At 48.7% G+C, this 12,820-nt stretch overlaps 1 protein-coding gene and 1 pseudogene across 1 annotated transcript in view; both read right to left on the bottom strand.

Annotated features, from left to right (window-relative positions):
* LOC122548117 (unconventional myosin-VIIa-like) overlaps positions 1–12,820 on the bottom strand; it is a 563,326-nt gene that overhangs the window by 452,965 nt on the left and 97,541 nt on the right. The window contains exons 18-20 of the mRNA XM_087993862.1: positions 11,568–11,662; positions 7,957–8,041; positions 3,549–3,767 (exon numbers count right to left, since the gene is read on the bottom strand). Coding sequence (XP_087849988.1) covers positions 3,549–3,767; positions 7,957–8,041; positions 11,568–11,662 — 399 coding nt within the window. The remainder of the gene's footprint in view (positions 1–3,548; positions 3,768–7,956; positions 8,042–11,567; positions 11,663–12,820) is intronic.
* On the bottom strand, positions 154–3,055 carry LOC148148360 (uncharacterized; annotated as a pseudogene).

The following is a 12,820-nucleotide window of genomic DNA, read 5'->3' on the forward strand; positions in this document are numbered from 1 at the left end:
TACTGAGGGAATGCTGCACTGTCAGAGGGTCAGTACTGAGGGAGTGCTGCACTGTCAGAGGGTCAGTACTGAGGGAGTGCTGCACTGTCAGGGGGTCAGTACTGAGGGAGTGCTGCACTGTCAGGGGGTCAGTACTGAGAGAGTGTTGCATTGTCAGACGGTCAGTACTGAGGGAGTGCTGCACTGTCAGAGGGTCAGTACTGAGGGAGTGCTGCACTGTCAGAGGGTCAATACTGAGGGAGTGCTGCACTGTCAGAGGGTCAGTACTGAGAGAGTGCTGCACTGTCAGAGGGTCAGTACTGAGAGAGTGCTGCACTGTCAGAGGGTCAGTACTGAGTGAGTGCTGCACTGTCTGAGGGTCAGTACTGAGTGAGTGCTGCACTGTCAGAGGGTCAGTACTGAATGAGCACTGCACTGTCAGAGGGTCAGTACTGAGGGAGTGCTGCACTGTCAGAGGGTCAGTACTGAGTGAGCACTGCACTGTCAGGGGGTCAGTACTGAGTGAGCACTGCACTGTTGGAGGGTCAGTACTGAGGGAGTACTGCACTGTTGGGGGGTCAGTACTGAGTGAACGTTGCACTGTCGGGGGGTCAGTACTGAGTGAGCACTGCACTGTTGGAGGGTCAGTACTGAGTGAGCGCTGCACTGTCAGAGGGTCAGTACTGAGGGAGTGCTGCACAGTTGGGGGGTCAGTACTGAGTGAGCGTTGCACTGTCAGGGGGTCAGTACTGAGTGAGCTCTGCACTGTCGGAGGTTCAGTACTGAGTGAGCGCTGCACTGTTGGAGGGTCAGTACTGAGTGAGCATTGCACAGTTGGGGGGTCAGTATTGAGTGAGCGCTGCACTGTTGGAGGGTCAGTACTGAGTGAGCATTGCACAGTTGGGGGGTCAGTATTGAGTGAGCGCTGCACTGTTGGAGGGTCAGTACTGAGTGAGCATTGCACTGTCGGAGGGTCAGTACTGAGAGAGTGCTGCATTGTCAGAGGGTCAGTATTGAGTGAGCGCTGCACTGTCAGAGAGTCAGTACTGAGGGAGTGCTGCACTGTTGGAGGGTCAGTACTGATTGAGCATTGCACAGTCGGGGGCTCAGTACTGAGTGAGCACTGCACTGTTGGAGGGTCAGTACTGAGTGAGCGCTGCACTGTTGAGGGGTCAGTACTGAGTGAGCGCTGCACTGTCGGAGGTTCAGTACTGAGAGAGTGCTGCACTGTCAGAGGGTCAGTACTGAGGGAGTGCTGCACTGTCAGAGGGTCAGTACTGAGGGAGTGCTGCACTGTCAGAGGGTCAGTACTGAGGGAGTGCAGCACAGTTGGGGGGTCATTATTGAGTGAGCGCTGCACTGTCAGAGGGTCAGTACTGAGGGAGTGCAGCACAGTTGTGGGGTCATTATTGAGTGAGCGCTGCACTGTTGGAGGGTCAGTACTGAGCGAGCATTGCACTGTCGGGGGGTCAGTACTGAGTGAGCGCTGCACTGTCAGAGGGTCAGTACTAGGAGAGTGCTGCACTGTCAGGGGGTCAGTACTGAGGGAGTGCTGCACTGTCAGTGGATCATTACTGAGGGAGTGCCGCACTGTCAGAGGGTCAGTACTGAGTGAGCGCTGCACTGTCAGTGGATCATTACTGAGGGAGTGCTGCACTGTCAGAGGGTCAGTACTGAGGGAGTGCTGCACTGTCAGGGGGTCAGTACTGAGGGAGTGCTGCACTGTCAGGGGGTCAGTACTGAGGGAGTGCTGCACTGTCAGTGGATCATTACTGAGGGAGTGCCGCACTGTCAGAGGGTCAGTACTGAGTGAGCGCTGCACTGTCAGTGGATCATTACTGAGGGAGTGCTGCACTGTCAGAGGGTCAGTACTGAGGGAGTGCTGCACTGTCAGGGGGTCAGTACTGAGAGAGTGCTGCACTGTCAGAGGGTCAGTACTGAGAGAGTGCTGCATTGTCAGATGGTCAGCACTGAGGGAGTGCTGCACTGTGAGAGGGTCAGTACTGAGGGAGTGCTGCACTGTCAGAGGGTCAGTACTGAATGAGCATTGCACTGTCAGAGGGTCAGTACTGAGGGAGTGCTGCACTGTCAGATGGTCAGTACTGAGTGAGCACTGCACTGTTGGGGGGTCAGTACTGAGTGAGCACTGCACTGTTGGAGGGTCAGTATTGAGTGAGCGCTGCACTGTCAGAGAGTCAGTACTGAGGGAGTGCTGCACTGTCAGAGGGTCAGTATTGAGTGAGCGCTGCACTGTCAGAGAGTCAGTACTGAGGGAGTGCTGCACTGTCAGAGGGTCAGTACTGAGGGAGTGATGCACTGTCAGAGGGTCAGTATTGAGTGAGCGCTGCACTGTCAGAGGGTCAGTACTGAGGGAGTGCTGCACTGTTGGAGGGTCAGTACTGATTGAGCATTGCACAGTCGGGGGCTCAGTACTGAGTGAGCGCTGCTCTGTCAGAGGGTCAGTACTGAGGGAGTGCTGCACTGTTGAGGGGTCCGTACTGAGTGAGCGTTGCACTATCGTGGGGTCAGTACTGAGTGAGCACTGCACTGTCGGAGAGTCAGTACTGAGGGAGTGCTGCACTGTCGGAGGGTCAGTAATGAGTGAGCACTGCACTGTCGGAGGGTCAGTACTGAGTGAGCGCTGCAGTGTCAGAGGGTCAGTACTGAGGGAGTGCTGCACTGTCAGAGGGTCAGTACTGAGGGAGTGCAGCACAGTTGGGGGGTCAGTATTGAGTGAGCACTGCACTGTCGGGGGGTCAGTACTGAGTGGGCACTGCACTGTTGGAGGGTCAGTACTGAAGGAATGCCACACTGTTTGAGGGCCAGTACTGAGTGAGCGCTGCACTGTCAGAGGGTCAGTACTGAGGGAGTGCTGCACTGTCAGAGGGTCAGTACTGAGTGAGCGCTGCACTGTTGGAGGGTCAGTACTGAGGGAGTGCTGCACTGTCGGAGGGTCAGTACTGAGGGAGTGCTGCACTGTCAGAGGGTCAGTACTGAGAGAGTGCTGCACTGTCCGAGGGTCAGTACTGAGTGAGTGCTGCACTGTCAGAGGGTCAGTACTGAGAGAGTGCTGCATTGTCAGACGGTCAGTACTGAGGGAGTGCTGCACTGTCGAAGGGTCAGTACTGAGTGAGCGCTGCACTGTCAGAGGGTCAGTACTGAGGGAGTGTTGCACTGTCAGAGGGTCAGTACTGAGGGAGTGCTGCACTGTCAGAGGGTCAGTACTGAGGGAGTGCTGCACTGTCAGAGGGTCAGTACTGAGGGAGTGCTGCACTGTCGGAGGGTCAGTACTGAGGGAGTGCTGCACTGTCAGAGGGTCAGTACTGAGGGAGTGCTGCACTGTCAGAGGGTCAGTACTGAGGGAGTGCTGCACTGTCAGAGGGTCAGTACTGAGGGAGTGCTGCACTGTCGGAGGGTCAGTACTGAGGGAGTGCTGCACTGTCAGAGGGTCAGTACTGAGGGAGTGCTGCACTGACAGAGGGTCAGTACTGAAGGAATGCCACACTGTTTGAGGGCCAGTCCTGAGGGGAGGTCTCTGCCTTTGTTCACAGCGTCTATCCCACACTTACATCTCTCCTCTTTTTCCGGTAGCTCTTTCGAATCAGCATACCCCTGGTGTAGGCCTGGATAGTGGTCACAGCAGCCAACTGTTTGGTGTTATTCTGACGTGACAGGTATCCCCGGCATTGTGCCTGGAACAGGATGATCATCCTGCGAGTCTCGTTATATTCCTTCACCAGTTTCCGGGTGTGGCATAGAGCCTGTAACCTCTGGTAGCCCTGCCTCAACTGGGAAAGAAGTCATCATGATCAAAATGAAATTAAATCGCTGAGCTTCCCAGCAAACATGAAAATCATTCAGCAAATCATGAATTTGTCAATTGTTTTCAACAATCCCACACTCATTCCTTGCCCCAACCTTTCCCTGTACCCCTGTACCAATCCTAAACTAAACCCACTATCCCACACTCTCCCTATAGCCCTATATAAATCCTAAACTAATCCCACTACCCCACACTCTCCTTATAGCCCTATATAAATCCTAAACTAATCCCACTACCCCACACTCTCCTTATAGCCCTATATAAATCCTAAACTAATCCCACTACCCCACACTCTCCTTATAGCCCTATATAAATCCTAATCTAATCCCACTATCCCACACTCTCCCTATAGCCCTATATAAATCCTAAACTAATCCCACTATCCCACACTCTCCTTATAGCCCTATATAAATCCTAAACTAATCCCACTATCTCACACTCTCCTTATAGCCCTATATAAATCCTAAACTAATCCCACTATCTCACACTCTCCTTATAGCCCTATATAAATCCTAAACTAATCCCACTATCTCACACTCTCCTTATAGCCCTATATAAATCCTAATCTAATCCCACTACCCCACACTCTCCCTATAGCCCTATATAAATCCTAAACTAATCCCACTACCCCACACTCTCCCTATAGCCCTATATAAATCCTAAACTAATCCCAGTACCCCACACTCTCCCTATAGCCCTATATAAATCCTAAATTAATCCCACTACCCCACACTCTCCCTACAGCCTTATATAAATCCTAAACTAATCCCACTACCCAACACTCTCCCTATAACCCTTTATAAATCCCAAGCTAACGCCATACCTTGATAGGAAAACTAAGCTCACTGCCAACACTCTCCGCAGAAGTCAAAATAAACATTACCCTGCATTTATATAGCATCATACACTAACATTGCAAGGCCTCAGGGCTGTGATCAAACAAAATCTGACACACGAGGAGAGATTTAGCTCAAGTGCTCAAAACTCTCCCTCAGGTTCACCCTCCCATTTTCTTGTCATAGCCCTCTATTAATCCAACATGAAACCTACTGTCCCACAGACCCATTAGTTGCAAAAACATAAACAGAAATTGCTGGAAAATCACAGCAAGTCAGGCAGCATCTGTGGAAGAAATCAGAGTTAACGTTTCGGATCCAGTCACCCGTCTTCAGATGAATTGGGAGGATTCTGAATGACAGGGCACAGATTTAAATACCTCGCTAAAAAACAAAAGCAAAAGGGAATTGAGAAAAATAATTTTCGCACATCAAACGCTTGGGACCTAGAATGAGCTGCCTGAGAGATTTAACTGGGGCTTTCAAGGGGAAATTGGACAGTCATCTGAGAAAGTTCAGGAAGTTAATGAGTAAACTCTCAGCAAACTGAGATTCTGCACTTTGACAGGAAGAATAGAGGAGCTGAATATTATTTAAGCTGTGAAGGACTGCAGAAAGCTACATAACAGAGTGATTTCCTAGAATCCCTACAGTATGGAAGCAGGCCATTCAGCCCATACCAATCCCACTCAGACCCACTCCATCCCTGTATTTCCCATAGTTAACCTAGTCTGCATATCCCTGGACAGTATGGGAAATTTGGCATTGCCAATCCACCAAACCAGCACATCTTTCGAGCGTGGGAGGAAACCAGAGCACTCAGAGGAAATGCATGCAAACTCAGGAAGAAATTGCAAGTTTCACACGGACAGTCACCTGTGGGTGGAATCCAACCAAGCTCCCTGGCATTGTGAAGCAGCAGTGCTAACCACTGAGCCACCAAATTTAACCACAACACATCACAAAAGGATAGCATACATGCTAATCAGGTAATAAGGTCGGCAAATGGAATACTGGCCTTTATTTCAAAGGGAATGGAATATAAAAATAGGGAGGTTCCAAGAAAACTGTACTTATCTGGAATACTGTGAACATTTTGGGGCCCCTTATGTAAGGAACCTGCATTGGAGGCAGTGCAGAGAAGGTATGGAGGGTCAGTGTTATGAGGACACATTGAGTATACTGTATACTTCAGAGTTCAGAAGGTTCAGAGACAGCCTTATTGAAACATACAAGATCCTTAAGGGGCTTGACGGGTAGAAAGGTTGTTTGTCCTTGTGGGAGAGTCCAGCACCAGGAGTTATAATCTCAGAATAGAGAATTGCACATTTAAGACAGAGTTATAGAGTCACAGAAATGTACAGGACAGAAACAGATCCTTCAGTCCAACTCGTCCACACCGACCAGATATCCCAACCTAATCTAGTCCCATTTGCCAGTATTTGGTCCATATCACTCTAACCCTTCCTACTCACATACCCGTCCAGATGCCTTTTAAATGCTGTAATTGTACCAGCCTCCACCATTTCCTCTGGCAGCTCATTCCACACTAGCACCACCCTCTGGGGGAAAAGGTCCCCCCTTAGTCCCTTTTGTTGTCCCTTTAAAATATTTCTCCTCTCACCTTAAACATATGCAGTTTGGTTTTGGACTCCCCACCCCAGGGAAAAGATTTTGTCTATTTATCCTATCCATGCCCCTTATGATTTTATAAACCTCTATAAGGTCACCCCTCAGTCTCCGACGCTCCAGGGAAAACAGCCCCAGCCTACTCAGTCTCTGCCTATAGCTCAAACCCTTCAACCCTGGCAACATCCTTGTAAATCTTTTCTGAACCCTTTCAAATTTCACAACATCCTTCCGATAGGAGGGAGACCAGAACTGCACGCAATATTCCAAAAGTGGTCAAACCAATGTCTTGCACAGCTGCAACATCACCTCCCAACTCCTGTACTCAATGCACTGACCAATAAAGGCAAGCATACCAAGGGGCAGCACAATGGTTAGCACTGTTGTGTCATAGCACCTGGGACCTGGGTTCGATTCCAGCCTCAGGTAACTGTCTGGGTGGAGTTTGCACATTCTCCCTGTGTCTGTGTGGGTTTCCTCTGGGTGCTCTGGTTTCCTCCCTCAGTCCAAAGATGTGCAGGTCAGGCGGATTGGCCAGGCTAAATTGTCAGTAGTATCCAGGGATGTGTAGGTTAGGTGGATTGGCCATGCTCAATTCCCCATTGTGTTCTGGGATGTGCAGGCTAGGTGCATTAGTCATGGGAAATGTAGGGTTGTAGGGTAAAGAGAATTGGTCTTGATGGAATACCAATTTTGGAGGGTCAGTGTGGACTTGTTGGGCCAAATGACCTGTTTCCACACCAAAGGGATTCTATGGTATACCAAATGCCTTCTTCACTATCCTATCTACCTGTGACTCCAGTTTCAAGGAACAATGAACCTGCACTCCATAGGACCTCACCATTAAGTGTATAAGTCCTGCCCTGCTTTGCCTTTCCAAGATACTGCACCTCACATTTGTCTTAATTAAACTCCATCTGCCACTCCTTGGCCCATCTGATCAAGATTCCATTGTACTCTGAGATAAATCTCCTCGATGTCCGTGGATGAGGAGGGATTTATTTTCTCAGAGCATAATGAACATGTGGAATTCTTTCCCTGAGAGGGCCATTATATTAAATATAACTAAGGCTGGGTTCGATTTTTAATCAGTACAGGAATCGAGGGGGAAAGGATATACAGTGGAGCTGAGGATTATCAGATCAGTCATGATTACGCTGAACGTCAGAGTAGAGTCAGTGGGATGAATGGCCTACTGTTGCTTCCGTGGTCTTATCTGGAAAGTAAGAACGTGCGGGGTTATCAGGAGAAAGCAGCACATTGGCACAGCTTTGGTCAATAGAGATTTGCCTCCTTCCTCCCAATGAGAAGAAGTGGTCTCGTATATCCAGGCAGGCAGTCAGCAGCACCAGCCCACCATCTCAGGGACGGTGTGGTACGGAACAGTATGATACAGCCCAGCATGTCTACACTGGCTCTTAGATGTGTACCATGACTTAGGGCCTTTTTCGATCATTGCCCAATAGTCTTGCTCATGGTTTTCATTCAAATTGTTACCTAATGCCTTTTCGAATGCCTCAATCGAATGTCGCTCCAAGACATTTCCAGGGATTGCATCCCAGACTCAACCTACATGTTGTTTCCTCACTTCTCATTTGCCTCTTTTGTGAATTACTTTAAAGCCTCACCCTCTGATTCCATGAGACTGAGAGGCTGCTGCTGACTGTATATTCAGGAGGATAAAATTACCGTTTGGTATCTCTTGCGATACTGGTATCCTCTCCAGTGATTCTGGATTGTGCGGGCTGCATACTTCAGTCTCAAAAAGGCCTTCCTGCCAGAACAATGAAAGAATGAAAATATCAAAGTAAAACCGTTCCAAATCGCCAACTGTTTTCTGCACATCGGATTTTACCCTTTATGTCTCAGTGTTGCCAATACTCGTCGCTTAACAAGGTCTATATCACTGAGACGTGTTGTATAAAGCAATGGTCTGAAAGGGTTAATGTAGATTAGACGCAATGTAAATGAAGAACATAATTGGTGGAAAATCCAAGGTAACAACTTGACACCACAACCTTGCAGGTGGTTATAATGCATCATAGCAAGCAGGAGAACAGAATTCACTGCGTGAATTTGTGCTGCAAATTTCTACCTTCAACATAATTTCATAACTGCACAATAAAAGAAATTTATTGTCAAAAATGTGAGGTAAGTTAAGAACAGTCTTGCAATGATGACCTTTTTTCCTATATTTGGGGTGATTCATGAGTGTGTATTATTCTCTAACTGAGGTCAATTGGACACTCAAATCAAAAGAGATCTTGAGGCATTGATAGATTTTGATGATGAAATCAGCTATTGGAGTTAGGTGAGGGATGTACTACCTGTTGACGTCAGGGTGGTATTGACTCTGGAGAAGAGAGAGCTGGTGTTATAGATTCAAATGATATTGCTCATGACAGTGATGTTAACATTAGTAGATCAATAATAAAACTCCTTACTCAAAATCTCCAACTGTGAAGACAATGCAGTGAAGTTAATGCCCTGTTCTGTAGTTGGTTTGGGTGCAGACTGCCATCACATGTCCTTAAGCAGTGCATGCTGGGATGTCTACTGGATAGCCATCTCACCCCGCTGCCATTGACGCTTTGAAGTAAATGATTAATAACTACCACTGCTACAACGTGACCAGTCTAATCTGTGCACACTCTCTCAGCATATAAAGCACCTTATTTATATCAATACCTTTGGTTCATACGTCAGCTGGAATCTTTGCTGACAGTGTTGTGTTATTATTTACCTGTAGCTGATGTCGTTGATGGTGCTATGTATTGAGTGATACTGTTCCACACACTACCTTTCCTCTTGGCTTGCTTTGTTTGCTCTCTCTCTCTCTCACATCACAGAGGATTTAGGCAACGGAAAAAGCCATTGAGCCCATCAGATCTGCACTGGTCAATGCAGGGCTCTAATCTCACCTTCCCTCACTCACTCTGTAATCAGCTGGACACAGCTCTTCAAGTAGAAATTCAAGTCCATCTTCAGATGTGGTGAGAATTTCCACCTCAGCATTCCTTTCAGGCAAAGTGTTCCATATCCCTAACACCATCTGGGTGAAACATGTTAACACAACCCCAATCTACTCCACCTACTAACAAAGGTTATCCTCTCTGATCTATATAGCCCATTAATTCAATCTTACTCCCTCATGATACACCTCATTTACATCACCCCTGGGCTTACTCTGTCTCAGTGAAACCAATTACAGCCTTTCCAATCCTACCTTATACTTTCCGTCTGGAATCTGGAACCGTAGGGCCCAGGACTGTGTCTGGTCATGTGATGTTATCGAATGGGCGGCATGGTGGCTCAGTGGTTAGCACTACTGCTTCACAGCACCAGGGACCGGATTTGATTCCACCCTCGAGCGACTGTTTGTGTCTGTGTGGGTCTCCTCTGTGTGCTCCACTTTCCTCCCACAGTCCAAAGAGTGTGGTTAGGTGGATTGGCCCATGGTAAATTGCCCATTGTGTCCAGGGATGCGCAGGCCGGGTGGGTTAGCCATGGGGAATGCAGGGTTGCAGCGATAGGGTAGGGAGATGTGCCTGGGTGGGATGCTCTTCTGAGAGTTGGTGTCGAGTCTGTGGGCCTAATGGCCCCTTTCACACTGTAGGGATTGTATGAGTGCAGTGCTGAGAGCAGAAAGGAGCATTGCCAGAGGTTCATTGCCACTCAGCAGGGCAACACCCTGTGTTGCTGTGGCCCCAGGCTCTGGGGTTTAGTGAAATTGAATACGCATAGATTCCAGTGTTGATGAGAAGGAGTTAATGGAACCAACTCCATTTCCAGGAAGGTTCTTGACAAGGCTCACAAAGTGAGTCCGATGTTTTAATATGTCGCAAACAGTGCATGGGATGGTGCTCCAGCGTGGACTCTAACGTGAATTCGCAGTGTTTGCAGACCTTTATGGAAGGGAATCCTCTTATCGACTCTATCCCAACAGTGGAGCAGGCAGCTCTGTGCTGAGTGATTAGGGAGGGCTGCGGCACACCTTGATCTTAAAGCATCGCAAAGGACTCAAGGTCAGTGGACAGTATAGTTCTCACTGACCCTGTCTTCCAAGACCAGCTGGAGAATGGCCTCTTCAATCCTGCACTCAATCTGTTTTGGGGGTAACCCCCACATCTCCCAAGAGTAAAACGACTGGCTTTCAGACAGTTCCAGTTTTCAGGCGGCAGGATTTAGGACAATGTAACTAACGTTTGCCAGTCCTGGCAACATCTTCAGAAATCTCCTCGGGACCCTCTCACATCTTTCGTGCCGTGCGATGACCAGAACTGCAGAGCATCATGCTTACAAGGAACACCCCTCAAACCCTGCTTCCCCCATTCAATAAGACCAGGGCAGGATCTGATTTTAACCTCAGCTCCATTTTCTTGCATTTTCTTGATAACCTTCCAGCCCCTTGGTTGTCAAGAATCTACCTCCCACTATTTTAAAATCATTTCATGATTATTCATCCACTGCCTTTTGAGGAAGAGGAACCCAAGGACTCCCAACCAGCTGAGAGAAAACATGTTTCCTCAGCTCGGTTTCAAATGGACGCCTCTATATTTGTAAACTCTGACCCTGAGTTCCAGATTCTCTCACAAGAGGAAACATCCTTTCCACACCTATTCTGTCAAGTCCCCTCAGGATCCGAGATGTTTCAATAAGTTACCTCTGACTCTTCTAAACTCCAGAGGGTACAGGCCTTACTTGTCCAGCATTTCCTCACAAGGCAATCCACTTATTCCAAGTATTAGCCAAGTAAGTCCTCTCTGAACTGCTTCCAGCTCAATAACGTCCTCCTGTGAGTACGGTGACCAATACTGTACACGATACTCCAGATGCAGTGTCATCAATGCTCTGTAAAACTAAAGCATAACCTTCCTTTCTCTTACATTGAACATAATATTTGATTAGTTTTCCTGGTTCGCTGCGGTACCTGCATCCTAACCTGTGATTCACTCACGGGGATGCATAGATCTCAGATGAGATAGATAGATTTCTTGATTTACTCAGGGGGATGGAAGATTATCGAGGATATGCAGGAGTGCAGAATTGTGGTTAAAATCTGACAGCCATGGTCTGATTTAATGCCAGAATGCACTCAAAGCTAGGGTCCAACTTGAATTTTACGCAGCTGCATTATAACCTGCCCATTCTTAACCTCTATGCTACAACTGATAAAGAATCAACACAGGGGCACAATGCATTGTGCAGAACGCAGTGTACAAAACAATACAGCAGAGTGCAAATGGAGCTGTAGGTATTTCTGGGGGGGAGAGCTGGCAAGCGCAGTTGTTGCAACCCACCTGTCTTTGAATCCACGCAAAACCTTCAGAATCAATGTGGCTTTCGCTGTCAAGACCCTGTCTCGCTCAAGCGTCAGGAACAAGTGGTCATTCTCCTGCAAAGAAAGCAGAGCTTTGAAGGACTGCACAGGGCAGACAGCGCAAGGTGGGAGAGAGGAGCAGAGATGCAAGCAGTTCACGACAGGACTTTTGCCGACTGGTGGACTTTGTAAAGCGTGGGGACCTCTCACGTCAAGGGAAAGAAGTCTCATTGTGCCCCAGGATCACTGGGCCCTGTCATGGAAGCTGAGGTCAGCAGTGGATTTCTTTATTTGGAACTACTGCAAAGGTGGAGTAAGTTTGAGAACTTGGTGCCAAATAGGGTCAGCCTCTTTCAAAGCCTTTAACACAGCCATGATTTTGAATTAGGTGTCAATGTTATGACTGGATGGGATTTAACCTCTTCCCCTGTGGGGAACTCACTGTGGGTTGGCAGGTGCCAGTTGTGGTTGAGTGAGAGATGAGGATTACACTGTGTTATCCCCAACTTCCAGCCTCTGAAATACAGGCCTGAGTAACAAGGCTTTTCCCTCAGAATGTTCACCATGGGCGGATACTGTGGGACAGCACTGAGGGGGTGCTGTACTGCCAGAGGTGCTGTCTCTCGGGTGGCACATTGAAATGAGATCCTGTCTGTCCCCTCAGGCAAACACACAAGGCAACATAGAAAGGTTCCCAAGGTGAGTGGAGGAGTTATCCCTGGTGTCGAGGTCAATATTCACCCCTTGCCCAGTATCCAGTCATTATCGCTGTTGCTGTCTGTGGGATCTTGCTGTGCACATGTTACGTTATCTATAACAGTGACTGCACTCCAGGATTTCCTGAGGTTACGAAAGGTGATGTATTACTGAGGGCCCAAATGTCAAACGCCCTAATGTCGGGCATCCCTGCCCTCAGCCTTGTCCATTCTCACTCAGCCTGTTTGAGTGTGGTAGGTCTGTACTCAGCAGCCACACACGTGCCAGTTCTCAAGTCCCAGTCCAGGCTTTGGAGCCTGGAGCCTGGGGCCTGGGGTTTGCAGCTTTGGGACTTGGGGCTTGGAGCCAGGGGCCTAGGGTTTGGAGCTTTGAGGCTTGAGGCCTGGGGCCTATGGCTTGGGGCTTGGGCCTGAGGCCTGGGGCTTGGGGGTTTGTACCTGAGGCCTGAGTCTTGGAGCCCGGGGCCTAAGGCATGGGGCCTAGAGCTTGAGGCCTGGGGCCTGAGGATTGGGGTCT

Source organism: Chiloscyllium plagiosum, unplaced genomic scaffold (assembly GCF_037043375.1).
Source record: "Chiloscyllium plagiosum isolate Xiang-an unplaced genomic scaffold, Cpla_swu_hap1 HiC_scaffold_13, whole genome shotgun sequence".
NCBI classification, from domain to species: Eukaryota; Metazoa; Chordata; class Chondrichthyes; order Orectolobiformes; family Hemiscylliidae; genus Chiloscyllium; species Chiloscyllium plagiosum.